This window comes from Sparus aurata, chromosome 6 (assembly GCF_900880675.1).
Source record: "Sparus aurata chromosome 6, fSpaAur1.1, whole genome shotgun sequence".
Taxonomy (NCBI): Eukaryota; Metazoa; Chordata; class Actinopteri; order Spariformes; family Sparidae; genus Sparus; species Sparus aurata.
This window is the reverse complement of record NC_044192.1, coordinates 630,149-645,963: the sequence shown is the minus strand read 5'-3', so window position 1 is coordinate 645,963 and position 15,815 is coordinate 630,149. Positions and strand designations below refer to the sequence as shown.

The 15,815-nt window shown below is 48.5% G+C and overlaps 1 protein-coding gene across 1 annotated transcript in view; it reads left to right on the top strand.

The window, feature by feature from the left end:
• Nucleotides 1-2,238: 2,238 nt before the first annotated feature.
• Nucleotides 2,239-15,815, top strand: part of grm7 (glutamate metabotropic receptor 7) — a 104,988-nt gene continuing 91,411 nt past the window's right edge. The window contains exon 1 of the mRNA XM_030418891.1: nucleotides 2,239-2,461. Coding sequence (XP_030274751.1) covers nucleotides 2,350-2,461 — 112 coding nt within the window. The 5' untranslated portion in view covers nucleotides 2,239-2,349. The remainder of the gene's footprint in view (nucleotides 2,462-15,815) is intronic.

The following is a 15,815-nucleotide window of genomic DNA, read 5'->3' as shown; positions in this document are numbered from 1 at the left end:
TCAGACTCAAACAGTCTGAAGATAAACAGACTGCAGATTAACAGTTTTCTTGAGAATCAGAGTTTTGATCTGATGCAACTAGAAACTACAGTTACAAAAGAAATGTACATTTTCCAGCAGTGAGTTCTGGATGTAAAACAGAACCTCCTCCTGCAGCAGGTCGTGTTTCACCTGAAGCCCAGCTGAATGTTTTAACACGATCCGACTGTTGTAAACTGATTTTTAAGTAGATCGTAGTCCCTGCGCAGGAAAACTGATCACCGCTGTTTAGAGTAAATGAGGTTCTGTTGTGATGCTGACGGCCCGTAAACCGACCAGGAGCGGCTGCTGGTGCTGTGTGAGCGGTTCTGTGAGCAGGAAACTGTGTTTGTGCTGCAAACGGTATTTTTAAAAACCAATTTCCCTCCAGATCTGAACGTTACTCATCTTCCTCTCTCTCAGTGAGAAAACAGAAATAATGAGGCGTGTGTGTGTGTGTGTGTGTGTGTGTGTGAGTGTGTGTGTGTGTGTGAGGTCACAGGGTAATTGAAGACGTATCTGTGGGGGGATTAGCATCTCTAAGCGTTCCTCAGAGACCCTCCTGAGGGCGGGTTTGGTTCTGGTGGAGGTCAGCTGACACGTTGATGGACGGACTTCAGATGATCTCCGACCTCACACAGACTCGCTCTAATTACCTGGAGCACCTTTCACTCCTCGCTGCTTCAAACTCATTTTCCAGCAAACAGAGAGAATCTGCTCTGGTCTCCACATTTACACTCCGTTATAGATTATCTCCGGTTCTGAGCAGAACCACCTTCTGCCTGAACAGAACTCTGCAGCTCCACCTTCTAAAGACACGTCTGATTCTGTTCAGGTTCAAGTTGTTTGGAAATGTTTCAGTTTCTCCAACATGGTGTCAGAATAATGTTTGTATGTAGCTGCCATTAATCTATTCCATAATCAATTGATCCATTAACTCATCCGTCTCTGAGTCCTGGTTCTCCAGAACCTGAATCCATGTTCATGTGAAACCTCATCACTCAAAGAATCATTCTGGTCCACATCGAGCACACGACAGGAAGTGCTGGTGTTCAGGATTCATGGAGGAGACGGAGACCTGGTGTGTCTGTTGGAGAAAAGTGATTGATGATTGATTGATTGATTGATTGATTGATTGATTACAGTAGTCACAGTTAAATACAAGGCAGAAATCTCCTCCTCTGTTTCTATATGTGCATTTATATTTTTTACATTCAACACATTTAATATTTGTGATAATTCAGTAAGTTGCAGACTTTGAGTCAGACGCTTCTGTTCTGGTGTGTTTGTAGTTGAGTAGTGGTCTTACCTCACTTCCTGTCTGGACAGGAAGTTGTTATTGTTCAGGTGGAGCTGATTGGCTGCATGTGAATCGTGACCTCATCACCTGAGTCGTGCTGCTCCATGTCTGAGAGTCGTCTGTTCATCAGGACAATATTGTGTTTTTGATTGCTGAGATTTATGATTTATTTAATTAGTGTTTGGTTCATTTTGACCTCTTTGTTGAAGTTTCACACTTTGGTTCAGATAAACTTCTTCATCTGATTCACTGAACTGAGTGCTGAGCTGACTGAATTTAGTCTGGTGACACAAAACTGATTCCACTCCAATCGTTCAGCTTTTATTTAAGTTGTTATTTAATTTCTTATTTGTTTTAAAGCAAGACGGTGAAGAAATTGTCGACTAATAGAAAAAGTGCTTTGTTGAATATGATTTGGGATGTGATTGGATCTGAGGAGCAGTTTGATCTCTGCAGGACTTTCTGTGTTTCTGCAGTTTTACACAGAAGACAGAAACATTAAAAGAAGATCTTTGTTCTCAGAGATGAAATCGTTAGTTAAAACAGTTGTACAGTTCATAAACACACATTTCACCTCACTGTCAAAATGATAAATACATGAAAACGATCAGAGAAAGCAATTTTAAAAACACGTGATAACTGTTGATTGGAGCCTTTCCCAGCATGCACCAGGTGGGGACAGTTTACCTGCACACTGTTAATCTCCTACAGAGAAGCTGGAATCTGGAATGAAACCTGTTCTGTCTGCACATGTTGGCGTCACAGGAAGTGACATCAGGTGAAACAGGTCTGTGGTTCTGATCCCAGGACCCGATGTGGCCGTGATCGATTGATCACGAACACTCATCACATCAGTTTCCGGACGACGTAGGGAAACAGGTTCGGCTCCACCTTCCTAACTCCTCTTCTTCTCTCTCTCCCTGCAGATCCCTCAGATCAGCTACGCCTCCACGGCCCCGGAGCTGAGCGACGACCGGCGGTACGACTTCTTCTCTCGGGTGGTCCCTCCGGACAGCTTCCAGGCCCAGGCCATGGTGGACATCGTCAAGGCCATGGGCTGGAACTACGTCTCCACCGTGGCCTCGGAGGGCAGCTACGGGGAGAAGGGAGTGGACGCCTTCATGCAGCTCTCCAGAGAAGCAGGTGAGTCAGCTGACAGTTACTATGGCAACAGTCAGCCAGCGCAGCAGCCGGGGTTCGTTTGTCAGCAGCAGATGTTTCACCTTAAATGATTTAAGAAGAAACACCCCTGCACATCCACACGAGGACGAGGGAGTCACAGGAGGTCCCTGTCTTACTCAGTCAGGCAGGATGGACTCTGAAGGACTCTGAAGGACTCTGAGGGACTCTGATGGACTCCAAGGGACTCTGACAGAATCTGAGGGACTCTGACAGACTCTGACGGACTCTGAGGGACTCTGACAGACTCTGACAGACTCTGAAGGACTCTGAGGGACTCTGACAGACTCTGAAGGACTCTGAGGGACTCTGAGGGACTCTGACGGACTCCGAAGGACTCTGAAGGACTCTGACAGACTCTGACAGACTCTGAGGGACTCTGAGGGACTCTGACAGACTCTGAGGGACTCTGAGGGACTCTGAGGGACTCTGACGGACTCCGAAGGACTCTGAAGGACTCTGACAGACTCTGACAGACTCTGAGGGACTCTGATGGACTCTGATGGACTCGAAGGGACTCTGACAGAATCTGAGGGACTCTGACAGACTCTGACGGACTCTGAGGGACTCTGACAGACTCTGAAGGACTCTGAAGGACTCTGATAGACTCTGACAGACTCTGACGGACTCTGACGGACTCTGAGGGACTCTGAGGGACTCTGACAGACTCTGAAGGACTCTGATGGACTCTGACTGACTCTGAGGGACTCTGATGGACTCTGACAGACTCTGACGGACTCTGACGGACTCTGAGGGACTCTGACAGACTCTGACAGACTTTGAGGGACTCTGACAGACTCTGACGGACTCTGAGGGACTCTGAAGGACTCTGAAGGACTCCGAGGGACTCTTACAGACTCTGACTGACTCTGATAGACTCTGAAGGACTCCGAGGGACTCTTACAGACTCTGACTGACTCTTACAGACTCTGAGGGACTCTTACAGACTCTGACGGACTCTGACAGACTCTGAAGGACTCTGAGGGACTCTGAAGGACTCTGAAGGACTCCGAGGGACTCTTACAGACTCTGACTGACTCTTACAGACTCTGAGGGACTCTTACAGACTCTGACGGACTCTGACAGACTCTGAAGGACTCTGAGGGACTCTGAAGGACTCTGAAGGACTCCGAGGGACTCTTACAGACTCTGACTGACTCTTACAGACTCTGAGGGACTCTTACAGACTCTGACGGACTCTGACAGACTCTGAAGGACTCTGAGGGACTCTTACAGACTCTGACTGACTCTTACAGACTCTGAGGGACTCTTACAGACTCTGACGGACTCTGACTGACTCTTACAGACTCTGAGGGACTCTTACAGACTCTGACGGACTCTGACAGACTCTGACAGACTCTGAGGGACTCTGAGGGACTCTGACAGACTCTGACGGACTCTGACGGACTCTGACAGACTCTGACGGACTCTGAGGGACTCTGACAGACTCTGACGGACTCTGAGGGACTCTGAAGGACTCTGAAGGACTCCGAGGGACTCTTACAGACTCTGACTGACTCTGATAGACTCTGAAGGACTCCGAGGGACTCTTACAGACTCTGACTGACTCTTACAGACTCTGAGGGACTCTTACAGACTCTGACTGACTCTTACAGACTCTGAGGGACTCTTACAGACTCTGAAGGACTCTGAGGGACTCTGACGGACTCTGAAGGACTCTGCTGTGTCCTGGTTCAGCTCTGTTTGGTTTGTTGTTGGCTGGTGTGAAATCTGGACTGAAGAGGAGGGTCTGGGCTGGTTCTGATCAAGCTCTGGAGCGTTCAGCAGTAGATGTGAACACACTGACGGATCAGAACCACAACCCTGCAGAATGATGTAAATGTTGATTCACAGAAGGTCGAGAGGAGTTGATGAGTTTACAGTGATGCTGATTGCTCTCTGAATAATCTCAGTGACATTTAGAGCGACCTGATGACTCCTCACAACTCCCCGGTTAGGATGCGTCCTGACATTTAAGTGCTGGAGGATAATTAAAGGACCCGGCGCTGACGGGGCGCTCACAGGAGGCCCGAGAACATTCAGCAAACAGCTGCCTGATGGTCCCACATCCAGAAGACCTGGATCATTGATCTGTGCTGCTTTTTGAACAGTAGTGTGATGAAATGATTTGCGAGGCTCTCCCTGGTGGATCTCACGCTCTTTGTTGTTGCAGCAGCTTCTTTTTTAGAGGATATTCAGGGAACCTCGGTTCTGGACCACCGGCTGTGGTACCGAGCAGAGAAACCAGTGAACAAACACAACGTGACAGTTAGCGTGATGCAAACACAGTGAATTTATTTAGTTTCATCAGTTTGGTCACATGTGAAGAAGAAATAGTGATTTATTCAGTCTGAGATCTTTAAATATTGTTCTATTTTAATTCTTAAGTTCTTCTTTTGGAACAAAGTCCAGACGTGCAGCTGATGACCTGACAGGAACCTCCAGACTGACAGTTTGTGAGTTAAACTGGAGCAGAAATCCTCTTCTGTGGTGTTTCAGCCTCGTTAAGGTTTCTTCATCAACTCACCTGTAAGTGATCACACTACACTGAGACAGGTTCATCAGCTGCAGTGCCTGAGGGACCTGTGATTCTTCAGAACCTATGATTAAAGACGAGGGTGTAGAGTCTTCCTGAGTGGACTGTGTGCTGGAAGAAGAACTTTAATCCTCCACTTAAAGTCCGTCGCTCTACAGAAGGTGTGTTGGTTATATTCCATGTTATTAACCTGAGGTACGTAAAAAATAATAAAACACCAGAAATGAACAGCTGGACCTTGATGTGTGACAGTGGATCAAACCTCCCTCTGAGCTGTGAGACACCAGATGTTCTGCAGGTTCTGGAAGCTGTTCGGTCTCACAGAGAGGATCAGAACATATTGATGAACCAGCAGCAGTGAATTATTCAGAGTCTCTGCTCCCAAATCCTCTGAATACTGATGCTATCAATCAACAACACGGCTGCTCAGTGAGCTAATGATAAACTCACTGTGTGTGTGTGTGTGTGTGTGTGTGTGTGTGTGTGTGTGTGTGTGTGTGTGTGTGTGTGTGTGTGGGTGTGGGTGTGTGTGTGTGTGTGTGTGTGTGTGTGTGTGTGTGTGTGCTCAGGTCTTTGTAGGTTATCTGCAGATTTGTGAACAATCCACCATGTATTGATTCCAGGAGGTTCCTTCAGTCGACACACACACACACACACACACACACACCGGTAATGTAATTAGACAGTATTGGTTTCCAGCGGGGCGCTGCAGATAAGAACCACGCACACACACACACACACTCTCTCACACACACACACACACACACACACACACACTCTCTCACACACACACACACACACACACACACACACACACACACACACACACACACTTACAGACACACACAGGCGGTATTGCGGAGGACACATCCGCAGTGATTAGTCAGGTGGCAGCAGACTGATTAGCAGGAAGGAGTTTCTCTCTTATCTAAAGTTATTCCATAACTTGTGTCTCAGCGGCTCAGTGGAGGCTGATGAACCCACCGGGTCGTCTGTGCAGCAGAACCGGCAGTAAACTCTGACTGTCACTTGGGTCTCATGGCGCCACATTACAGTGACGAACAGCAGCTCCGTGTTCAGGCGTCTCGACCCTCCGTCAGCCTCCTGCTGGGAGAGAGGAGTCGCAGCTCATCACAGACGACCGGCGCGTCGCGTCAGGAAACGTTGTTCTGAGAGTTAAACAGGACGTATTGATCGATCGGTACCGACAGCCGCCCCTCCCCCGACCTCCCACGCTGATCATCTATTAATCAGTTTACTGTGGAGCTGCAGACTTTCCCTCATCCTGTCTGCTCATTTCTGTCTGTGACAGATTGTTGAAGCTCCTGAACACAAACACAGAGAACCGTAATGACCGCAGCAGATTCACACAGATGAACGTACGTTACTCGGTCCTTCTGCTTCATATCTCACCTGCATCCGTCTGACAGCTTCAGTCACGTGTTCCTCTCAGATCACTGTGATGTGTGTGATGAGCTGCAGGATGGAGACTTGTTTCTTCCTTCTTCAGCTCAATAAACTGAAAATCCTCTCGGATCATCTGAGAATGAATCGTGACTAAACTGAAACAATCAACCGCCACGATAAACATTAGCTAATTACATTTCGTACGTTTCTTTGTTGCAACTTCATGTTTGTTAGTTTGATTTCATATTTCCCTCTCGTGACGGCGCTGAGTTGGTTCAGCAACAAACACTTTTGATCCAAATACCTGTTTTCGCTGCAGCAAACAAGGCTGGAAAATTCCTCCGTTCTCCTTCCGAACACGTGTTTCTGTGGCCACAGATACAGAAAAATAACCACAAACACACCTGGAAGCACCTGAAGGATCTGATGTGTCACACAGCCTCAGACTGCCGTCGCCTGTCTTCTGATGGCAGACTGTAAAATCTTTACTCAGTTTGAATGTGAAGCTCTGTGGTTGGATGTTTCTTGCTGAACTGCACTCTGGGAGTCGTAGTTGACTTCTCTCCTTCAGTTGATGTCCACAGAGTTTTTCAGACATTTTGTGAAGTTGTTGAGTGCAGCTGACTGAACGAGGAGAGTTCGTGTCCGGCTGAGACACACTGAGTTTAATTTACATGAGACTTCTTACTGGAGTCATTAAATGTGATCTCAGCTAATAATGCGACACGTGGAACTGTCAGGATCATCGTTCACGTACGCACAGCTGCTACTTATCCTGCTTTCTCACAGAATGTGAAGCAATAAACGTCTTCTGTGATTTATGATGATTTTCTTGCGATATAAGACCGAACACAACCCACCGAAAACAATCTTTACACAGCGTGATCGTTCATCGATCCACCGTCATGTCGTTATGAACAGACGGCAGATAAAACTCTTGTTTTACTGCAGAAGAAATCGAGAATATAAAAAAGAGAATTGCTTTTTTTTATCATTATGATCGAACCGTCCAAATCCAATGAATAACTAAAAGTATACAAGCGATCAGAGAAGATATTCAGTCGGTACTGTACGTACACATCAGGCTTCTCTCTCTTCGCTGCTTCACTGGAGGTTTCTGTGTTGTCGCCGTCACTCTCATGTTTTATGTGAAGGATTTCTCATTTTCACAGATCTGATCTGAGATTAGAAACAAGCTCATAAAACACAGAACACAAAGTCGATAGTGTTGTCAGGACGCGAGTATACTTGAAGTGTGGTGTGGATGTAAGTAAGTACTCGCTTCTCTCGCCTGCAGCTTGAATTAAAAATAAATGAGTAGATAAATAAAGCGGGAGCCTCTTATTTCAGCCGAGCATCCACCTCAGTCAGGACAAAAGCTGTTATTTCAATCTGTGACTTAAACAAACGGGTCCGACCCAGACATGAAGCGCAGCCAACGTTCAGACCGGGTCAGACTGGGTTTGGTACCGTCTCTCATTATTCTGCTCCTCCGCTGAGCCCGAGGAACCTGCTCTGATTATCTCTGAATCAGCAGGATTGTGGAGAAAACTGCTGTGAGATATTTGCTTTCCCCCCTCAGAGGTGGAGAGTGCTGACGGGGGAACTGGAGGCAGGAGAGAGGAGACAGGAGAGAGGAGGCAGGAGACAGGAGACAGGAGACAGGAGACAGGAGGCAGGAGACAGGAGGCAGGAGAGAGGAGAGAGGAGAGAGGAGGCGGGAGAGAGGAGAGAGGAGACATGAGGCAGGAGAGAGGGGGCAGGAGACAGGAGGGAGGAGGCAGGAGACAGTAGACAGGAGAGAGGAGACAGGAGGCAGGAGGCAGGAGACAGGAGACAGGAGGCAGGAGAGAGGAGACATGAGGCATGAGGCAGGAGAGAGGAGACAGGAGAGAGGAGAGAGGAGACAGGAGGCAGGAGAGAGGAGACAGGAGACAGGAGAGAGGAGAGAGGAGGCAGGAGACAGGAGAGAGGAGAGAGGAGGCAGGAGACAGGAGGCAGGAGACAGGAGGCAGGAGAGAGGAGAGAGGAGGCAGGAGACAGGAGAGAGGAGAGAGGAGAGAGGAGGCAGGAGAGAGGAGACAGGAGAGAGGAGGCAGGAGAGAGGAGGCAGGAGACAGGAAACAGGAGGCAGGAGACAGGAAGAAGAGGAGGCAGGAGACAGGAGAGAGGAGACAGGAGAGAGGAGAGAGGAGGCAGGAGACAGGAAAGAGGAGGCAGGAGAGAGGAGACAGGAGACAGGAGAGAGGAGGCAGGAGACAGGAGAGAGGAGGCAGGAGAGAGGAGAGAGGAGGCAGGAGACAGGAGAGAGGAGGCAGGAGAGAGGAGAGAGGAGGCAGGAGACAGGAGGCAGGAGAGAGGAGGAGGAGACAGGAGAGAGGAGGCAGGAGAGAGGAGAGGGAGAGAGGAGGCAGGAGACAGGAGAGAGGAGGCAGGAGAGAGGAGACAGGAAAGAGGAGGCAGGAGAGAGGAGACAGGAGACAGGAGAGGGAGGCAGAGAGGAGGAGAGAGGAGGCAGGAGAGAGGAGAGAGGAGGCAGGAGACAGGAGGCAGGAGAGAGGAGACAGGAGAGAGGAGACAGGAGACAGGAGGCAGGAGACAGGAGAGAGGAGGCAGGAGACAGGAGAGAGGAGGCAGGAGAGAGGAGAGAGGAGAGAGGAGAGAGGAGGCAGGAGAGAGGAGGCAGGAGAGAGGAGGCAGGAGACAGGAAACAGGAGGCAGGAGACAGGAGAGAGGAGACAGGAGGCAGGAGAGAGGAGACAGGAGAGAGGAGGCAGGAGACAGGAGGCAGGAGAGAGGAGACAGGTGAGAGGAGACAGGAGAGAGGAGACACGAGGCAGGAGAGAGGGGAGAGGAGACAGGAGAGAGGAGGCAGGAGACAGGAGGCAGGAGAGAGGAGACAGGTGAGAGGAGACAGGAGAGAGGAGGCAGGAGACAGGAGGCAGGAGACAGGAGGAGAGGAGAGAGGAGAGAGGAGGAGGAGAGAGGAGAGAGGAGGCAGGAGACAGGAGACAGGAGACAGGAGGGAGGAGAGGCAGGAGAGAGGAGAGAGGAGAGAGGAGGAGAGGAGAGAGGAGAGGAGACAGGAGACAGGAGGCAGGAGACAGGAGAGAGGAGGCAGGAGACAGGAGGCAGGAGAGAGGAGGCAGGAGACAGGAGAGAGGAGAGGAGACAGGAGGCAGGAGAGAGGAGACAGGAGAGAGGAGACAGGAGAGAGGAGGCAGGAGAGAGGAGACAGGAGGCAGGAGAGAGGAGACAGGAGAGGAGAGAGGAGAGCAGGAAGCAGGAGACAGGAGACAGGAGACAGGAGAGAGGAAGCAGGTTTGTCTCCCAGCTGTTTGCTGTGTGGAGCGTCTGACTGAAGACAGCTGATGGAATCACACCAGGCATGAAAACCTGCAGCTGTCTGCTTCACATGAAACTGTTTTCGTGGTCGTGTGTCTGACAGGAGCAGCGCTGACGGTCACACAATCATCCAGGTCACAAAAGGCTGAAATCAACAGATGTGATGGGAACACTTCAGAGACACAGCAGGAAACAGAGAGAGGAGGAGAAAACCTTCAGACGTGACGTGTCTCAGTCTCATCAGATGTCAGCGGTGGTGATTTAATGGCAGAACCAGTTTGACCACAGGGTCATTTGAGTCAGTACAGGTGGAATATCTGTGTCAGAACATAAAGAGCAGAGAGTCGTTCAGGAACACATGAACCATGTTGACGAGACACTCTGAGTCTCACTAACACAGTTATTAATGTCTTTAAAGGAGCTACGATGTTAGTTTACAAGGTTGAAGAGAGGTTTGGTTCTTCTGTGGATCAGCAGCTACGTCACTGTGTGTGCTGCTGATCTCTCTGCTGCAGCTCACGTGTCTTCACAGGAAGTTGCACCATGTCGTCTGACTTCCTGTCTGGCGTTGTGACTGTGACCATCAGAACTGGACTCTGAAGTGTTGGTCCACTGAGCAGAGCGGCGTGTCGCTGCTGGAGACACGTTCAGCTCCGACAATCGTATCACGGACACATCGCTGCTGTAACGTGGCGTCAGCGTGTTTACTTCCATCATCAGCACACATTCATCCACATGATCACACGTCGTGTGCTGCTCGGGCTCCTCCGGTCCTGGTTCTGGTTCTGGTTCTGGGCTGTGCAGCTGTTCCTTCTCCTCTCTGTGTTTGTTCATAAATTCATCAGGCTGGAGAGAAATTAAAAGCAACACACCAGTTAATGTGCCACATCATTTGCCGTTTTGATTACCTGGGAGTCCCAGATGGCACGTGTCAGACGTTTATTAGCCTCTTTTGCTGCCATAAACACGGAGCGGCGACACGTACTTATCACCGCGGCGGGAGCGGCGGGGCGGAGGCTGAGGGTGGGCGGGTGGCGGTGGATGGAGGGGAGGTGGTGTCACTCCATCAGACCTCGGTGTGTTAGTCTGCGAGTGATCGTCAGTCTGGAGAGATTCGGGGGGAGATCCGTCAGCCGGAGGAAACACACGGCTCTCGTGTTCAGTAATATAGTTCATCGCTGTACTAATGTTTTCTCAGCTTCTCTCAGTTCAGCGAGGCGGCCGTTCATCACAACAGCTCGTCTGCTCTCTCTCTCTCTCTCTCTCTGTAAACTAATCCATCCCTTCTTCTTTTGTTCCTCACACACAAACAGCCGTTCGTCTCCATCAGGCCGACGTGACTCATTCATGCTTCTGTCTCCTGTTTCACCACATCTGACGTTGAGTCATTTCAAAACAAGCATTTTAACCAGGAGGTAGCTAATAACTGCAGCATCCAGTCCAACAGCCGTAGTATATCACAGTCTGCACGTGGAGCGCACCATCCTCAGGACCAGCTCGACGCCACGGCCATGACTCTGGACGAGACGGGAAGAAAGATGAGTCTGATGAGTGAAACCTGTCTGTCTCTCCGACACCTGACGGAGGTGTTCCTGACATCAACAAGACTTGTTAACCTCGTCAGCCGTTGTTAAATGTGACGGTCTAGCCTTTGGAGCGTTTCCTGGTTGTGTCACCAGATGTTTTACTCTTACGTCACGATTTCTGCCGCCCAGGCCCGCGACAGTGACGATCTACGCCACGCGATGTCGCCATTTTCTCTCTTTCTTTCTTCTTTTTTGGGCTCGCAAAGCATCTTGGGATATGTGAGGCCACGAAGGATCGTAGCGGTGCATCCTCCAGAAACAGAGAGAAGAAGGAGCATCTGGAGGAGCCTTCAGACTGGGACAGACTTCAGACGGTGTTGTGACGTGATTGGCCATCAGACCTGAACTGAGACACAGCAGCTGATCCGATCACAGCGGCCAGAACACGTGTTGTAATCCAGACGTGTTGCCAAACAAACCTGAAGTCTCAACATGAAGAAACATTCAGTGTGCAGAAACAAACTAACATTTATTGGTTGATTTGGTTGATTCATCTCCATCATCATCATCATCATGAAACACAGTGTTTACCTCCTTCCTGGTGGAAATCCTTGGGTCGGTCTGAGTCATGAGGACCAAGGTGTCGTCTGTGGAGGTAATGACTCACGCTCTGACTCACCGGCAGCCGCTGCGAGTCGTGACTCCTCTGATTTCAGCTCTGAACAAACCGAGCAGCTGACTGAACGAGCCGCCGAGCTCATTACTGCACATCAACAGATCTGAGACCAGTCGTGAATCACACAAGCTGTGTGTGTGTGTGTGTGTGTGTGTGTGTGTGTGTGTGTGTGTGTCTGCTACACGTGTGTCCTACAGAAACACACACACACACACACACACACACACACATTGATCAACATCTCCTGCTGCTCTCTGACAGACGGTAAATCAGCCGTCAAAGAAAACAATAAAATACAATAATTATAAGACAATGATTCATCGCAGCCTGGATTCATATCAGGTTTCTTCTGCTTCTGACTTCTGAGCTGCTGTAATAACTGAATATCTGCAGGTCTGGTTCTCAGATTATGAACAGGACAGATCATGGAGTCACTCTGACTTGTATTAAACGGTGAGATGTATCAGCGCTGTCTCAAGGTGAAGGCTGTCTGGCTGACAGATGCTCTCCTCTTTCATGAAGGCCAACAAGTCGTCTGATTTAAGTGCTGATATAGAAATATATGGTCGTACAGAGAACGGGCTGTAAAATACAGCCGCCGCCGCCACTTTGTTAAACTTTTTTCATCACAGCGAACAAACTGAAGAAAAACACTTCAGACTTCTGAACGTATCCTGAGCTGTCGTCAGTGAGATCTGTGCACTGATGTCAAGTGATGGTTCATTCTTATAAGCAGAACACGATGACGGACCTGATCGTGATGGATCACCGACGGGTCGCTCTGTTGGTTTGGTTCCTGTTGATCAGCTGATACCTGCTGACACCACAGAGGAAGTCATCAGTTTTATAATGCGATACGTTGGCTTGTCTTCCAGAAGGATCGTCGTTTGGGTTTAAACCAGTATTTGCCTGGTTACGTTGCCATGGTTACAGTAATAATGATGTGAATGTGTTCTGTTTCTGCAGAACACGGACGGGTTGAGACTTTACGTTTCTTTACCTTCAGCTTCAGCTGGATGATGTCGCTGCGCTGCGCTCATGTTCCAGGTTTAGCTTTTAAAACCTCTCGCTCAAAGTTCAGAAACGTTGAGTTTAGGTGTCGACAAACCGTCTGGAGACTGTCGAGGTCTCGCGGTTCCACACTTACAGGTGTGAACACGCAGACTCATCTGTTACACCACCATCGCTCCACCTTCTGACACGGAGGGCCGTTAACCTGCCATGTGAGGGCGATATAACCACGGTGCTGCAGAAACAACAACAGCCGGGTTCTTTTCTGGTTGGTGTGAGTTTGCGGTTCTGGTGGTTTCACTGAGGCGTTTCATGCCGAGCAGAACAAACATGTGCTTGTATTTGCTGATGTGGAACATAATTTGAATCCAGTAAAGTTGGAGGGTGTGAGGCGGAGCAGCCTGACAGATGAAATGAAGCTCGGCTGATGGATCCCAGCGTCTCCTCGCTCTCCTGCAGTCTCACAACTTAACCTCATTTTCAGGAGGAGGAGTCGTTTCCCACCTGAGCGATGGTGCTCAGCTGTCCGTTTCACTGCAGCCCAGACTGAAACATTCTCCTGGAAACAACAGAATCACTTATTAATCACACGAGCTCACAACGTGTCCAGTGCAGAGATGACAGAACATCACCCGGGCAGCAGATCATCTCACCAGACATCATCGTGTTTCCAGTACAGTTACTGCTGACAGAACCAGGAATCTTCTGCCGACACTAACGAGTCATAAGAACCTAAAGATGTTTAAATTTAAACTCTGAGGTTCTGCAGAAACACAGCCAGCACTTATTCTGGTGGGATGGAAGAACTGAAATTTAATGAGTGAAATATTTAGTGTAAACTGAAGCACGGAAAGAGAAACTGAAGTGAAAACAGTCGTTAGAGATGAAGAGAAATGAGGATGTTTGATTTCTCCCAGCAGGAGCAGAGAAGCCTCATCAATAACTCCCTCAGTGACTTTATTTAACATGCAGATCATTAACTGTGTTGTTCTTTACTTTAAATGCAGCACAGAGCTCATCTCACATGTTCAGTAAACATCCTCCTGTCAGTGATTTCCTGTTAATGTGTCCAGAACACACACAGCTCTGTTTATGGATCGTGAAATGATCTTTGTATTGATTGTGTTGGTGTCAGTGTCAGTGTGTGTGTGACTAACATGATCTGCAGGCAGGTGATGACAGAAACCTGACAGATTCATTACTGAGCAGGTAGATTCATGTCTGCACTGAAATCACTCAGAGAAACTAACTGCCATCTGCTTTGCTGTGGTTTTAATATGAAAAGACTCGTTTGAAGTTACTGAGTTTGGATTTTAAATGTTTGAACATCAAGTCGACACTCATGAACGGATAATTAATCTGCACCTTTAACACAAAACCTGAAGATACAGCTGTCTTTAAAAGCAGGCCTCAGATCAGCTACGGCGACTCTACGGCTGATCTCGTTTGTGTTTCATGGAGCTGAATCTTTGGAGGTGTTGAGATATTTCAGATCCTTCAGGTCTCGAACATTCAGACATTATTACATAACTGGTTCTCTGTCTTCATGAGTGTGATCGATCATCATCATCAGAACAAGAGAGGATCAGCTGATTGATCCTCGTTGATGAAAAGATGTCCTGTGGACGTGTGAGCAGAGGGAGAGAAGTTTACTACGACTCCCATGGTGCATTTCAGCAAGAAACATCCAACCAGAGAGCCTGAATCTGCGTCGTCAACTCATCTACGGCTGAAATTAATTAACTTTTTAGTTTTGCTGTTATTCTGGATTCATTCAGTTACCATGGTGATGTGTTTGATTATCAGCTGTTAACTTGAGCTTCTTCTTTACAGCTGCTGAGGCTCATGGGTAATGTGTTGTATTGTGTTGTATTGTATTACCAGTAAAAGGGCTGAATTTTAAATCATCAGCCTGAATGAAACTAAAGTCCGACAGCAGAAGTACTCATTGTGCAGTAACAGTAATGGATTACTTCTGCTGCTGAGGTCATGTGTCTGTTGGTTTGACGGATGATGGTTTCCTCTCTTTCTCTAACGCTGTGAAACGAGGCGTGTTTCAGCTACAACAACACTCTGAACTATATTATTGAAATATTACAGTTTGCTCGTCTTCATAATATTTTCCACTCGTCTTCACTGAGCTCATGAGTTCATATCAGCACCTTCAGGCGAAGTGAAGCCAGATAACAGAAACCTGGGAAGATATTATGGAAGATCACAATATCTGCCTTCATCAGTGATATTACTCACAATGTTGAGCCGCTGCGTCGTCGCAAAGGGAGAATTAGAGAAGTGAAGAGCCTGCTGGGCCTTTCATGATATTCATACTACTAATCAACATGAAATCTTAATTAAATACAGTTATTAGATATTGTAAGAACACTCTGACCTCCAACAACCGTGTGTCCTGCTCCACGAGGACGCAGCCCGTCTCCATCGTGTGGGACGTCTGACGGCGTCGCTGTGTTTGTGTTCACAGAACGGTGATTTCCCTCCTCCTCTCTGTGTGTCGGTGCGCCCAGGAGAGAACAGAACGCTGCTTGTGTCTCCTCTGACTATCAGCAGCTCATCAAATGTTCATTTCTCTGGTCAATAATTGACTCCGGCCCGTTTATTAGCCTTCTGTTAGCAGAAGATTAGAGAAGGGATCTGCTGCTGAGCATCTCCTCTTTCATTAGGAGAGACGAGAGAGACGAGGAACAGCTCCAGATTCATTAAAACCCAGAGGTGTGTGTGTGTGTGTGTGTGTGTGTGTGTGTGTGTGTGTGTGTGTGTGTGTTTGTGTGTGTGTGTGTGTTTGTGTGTGTGTGTGTGTGT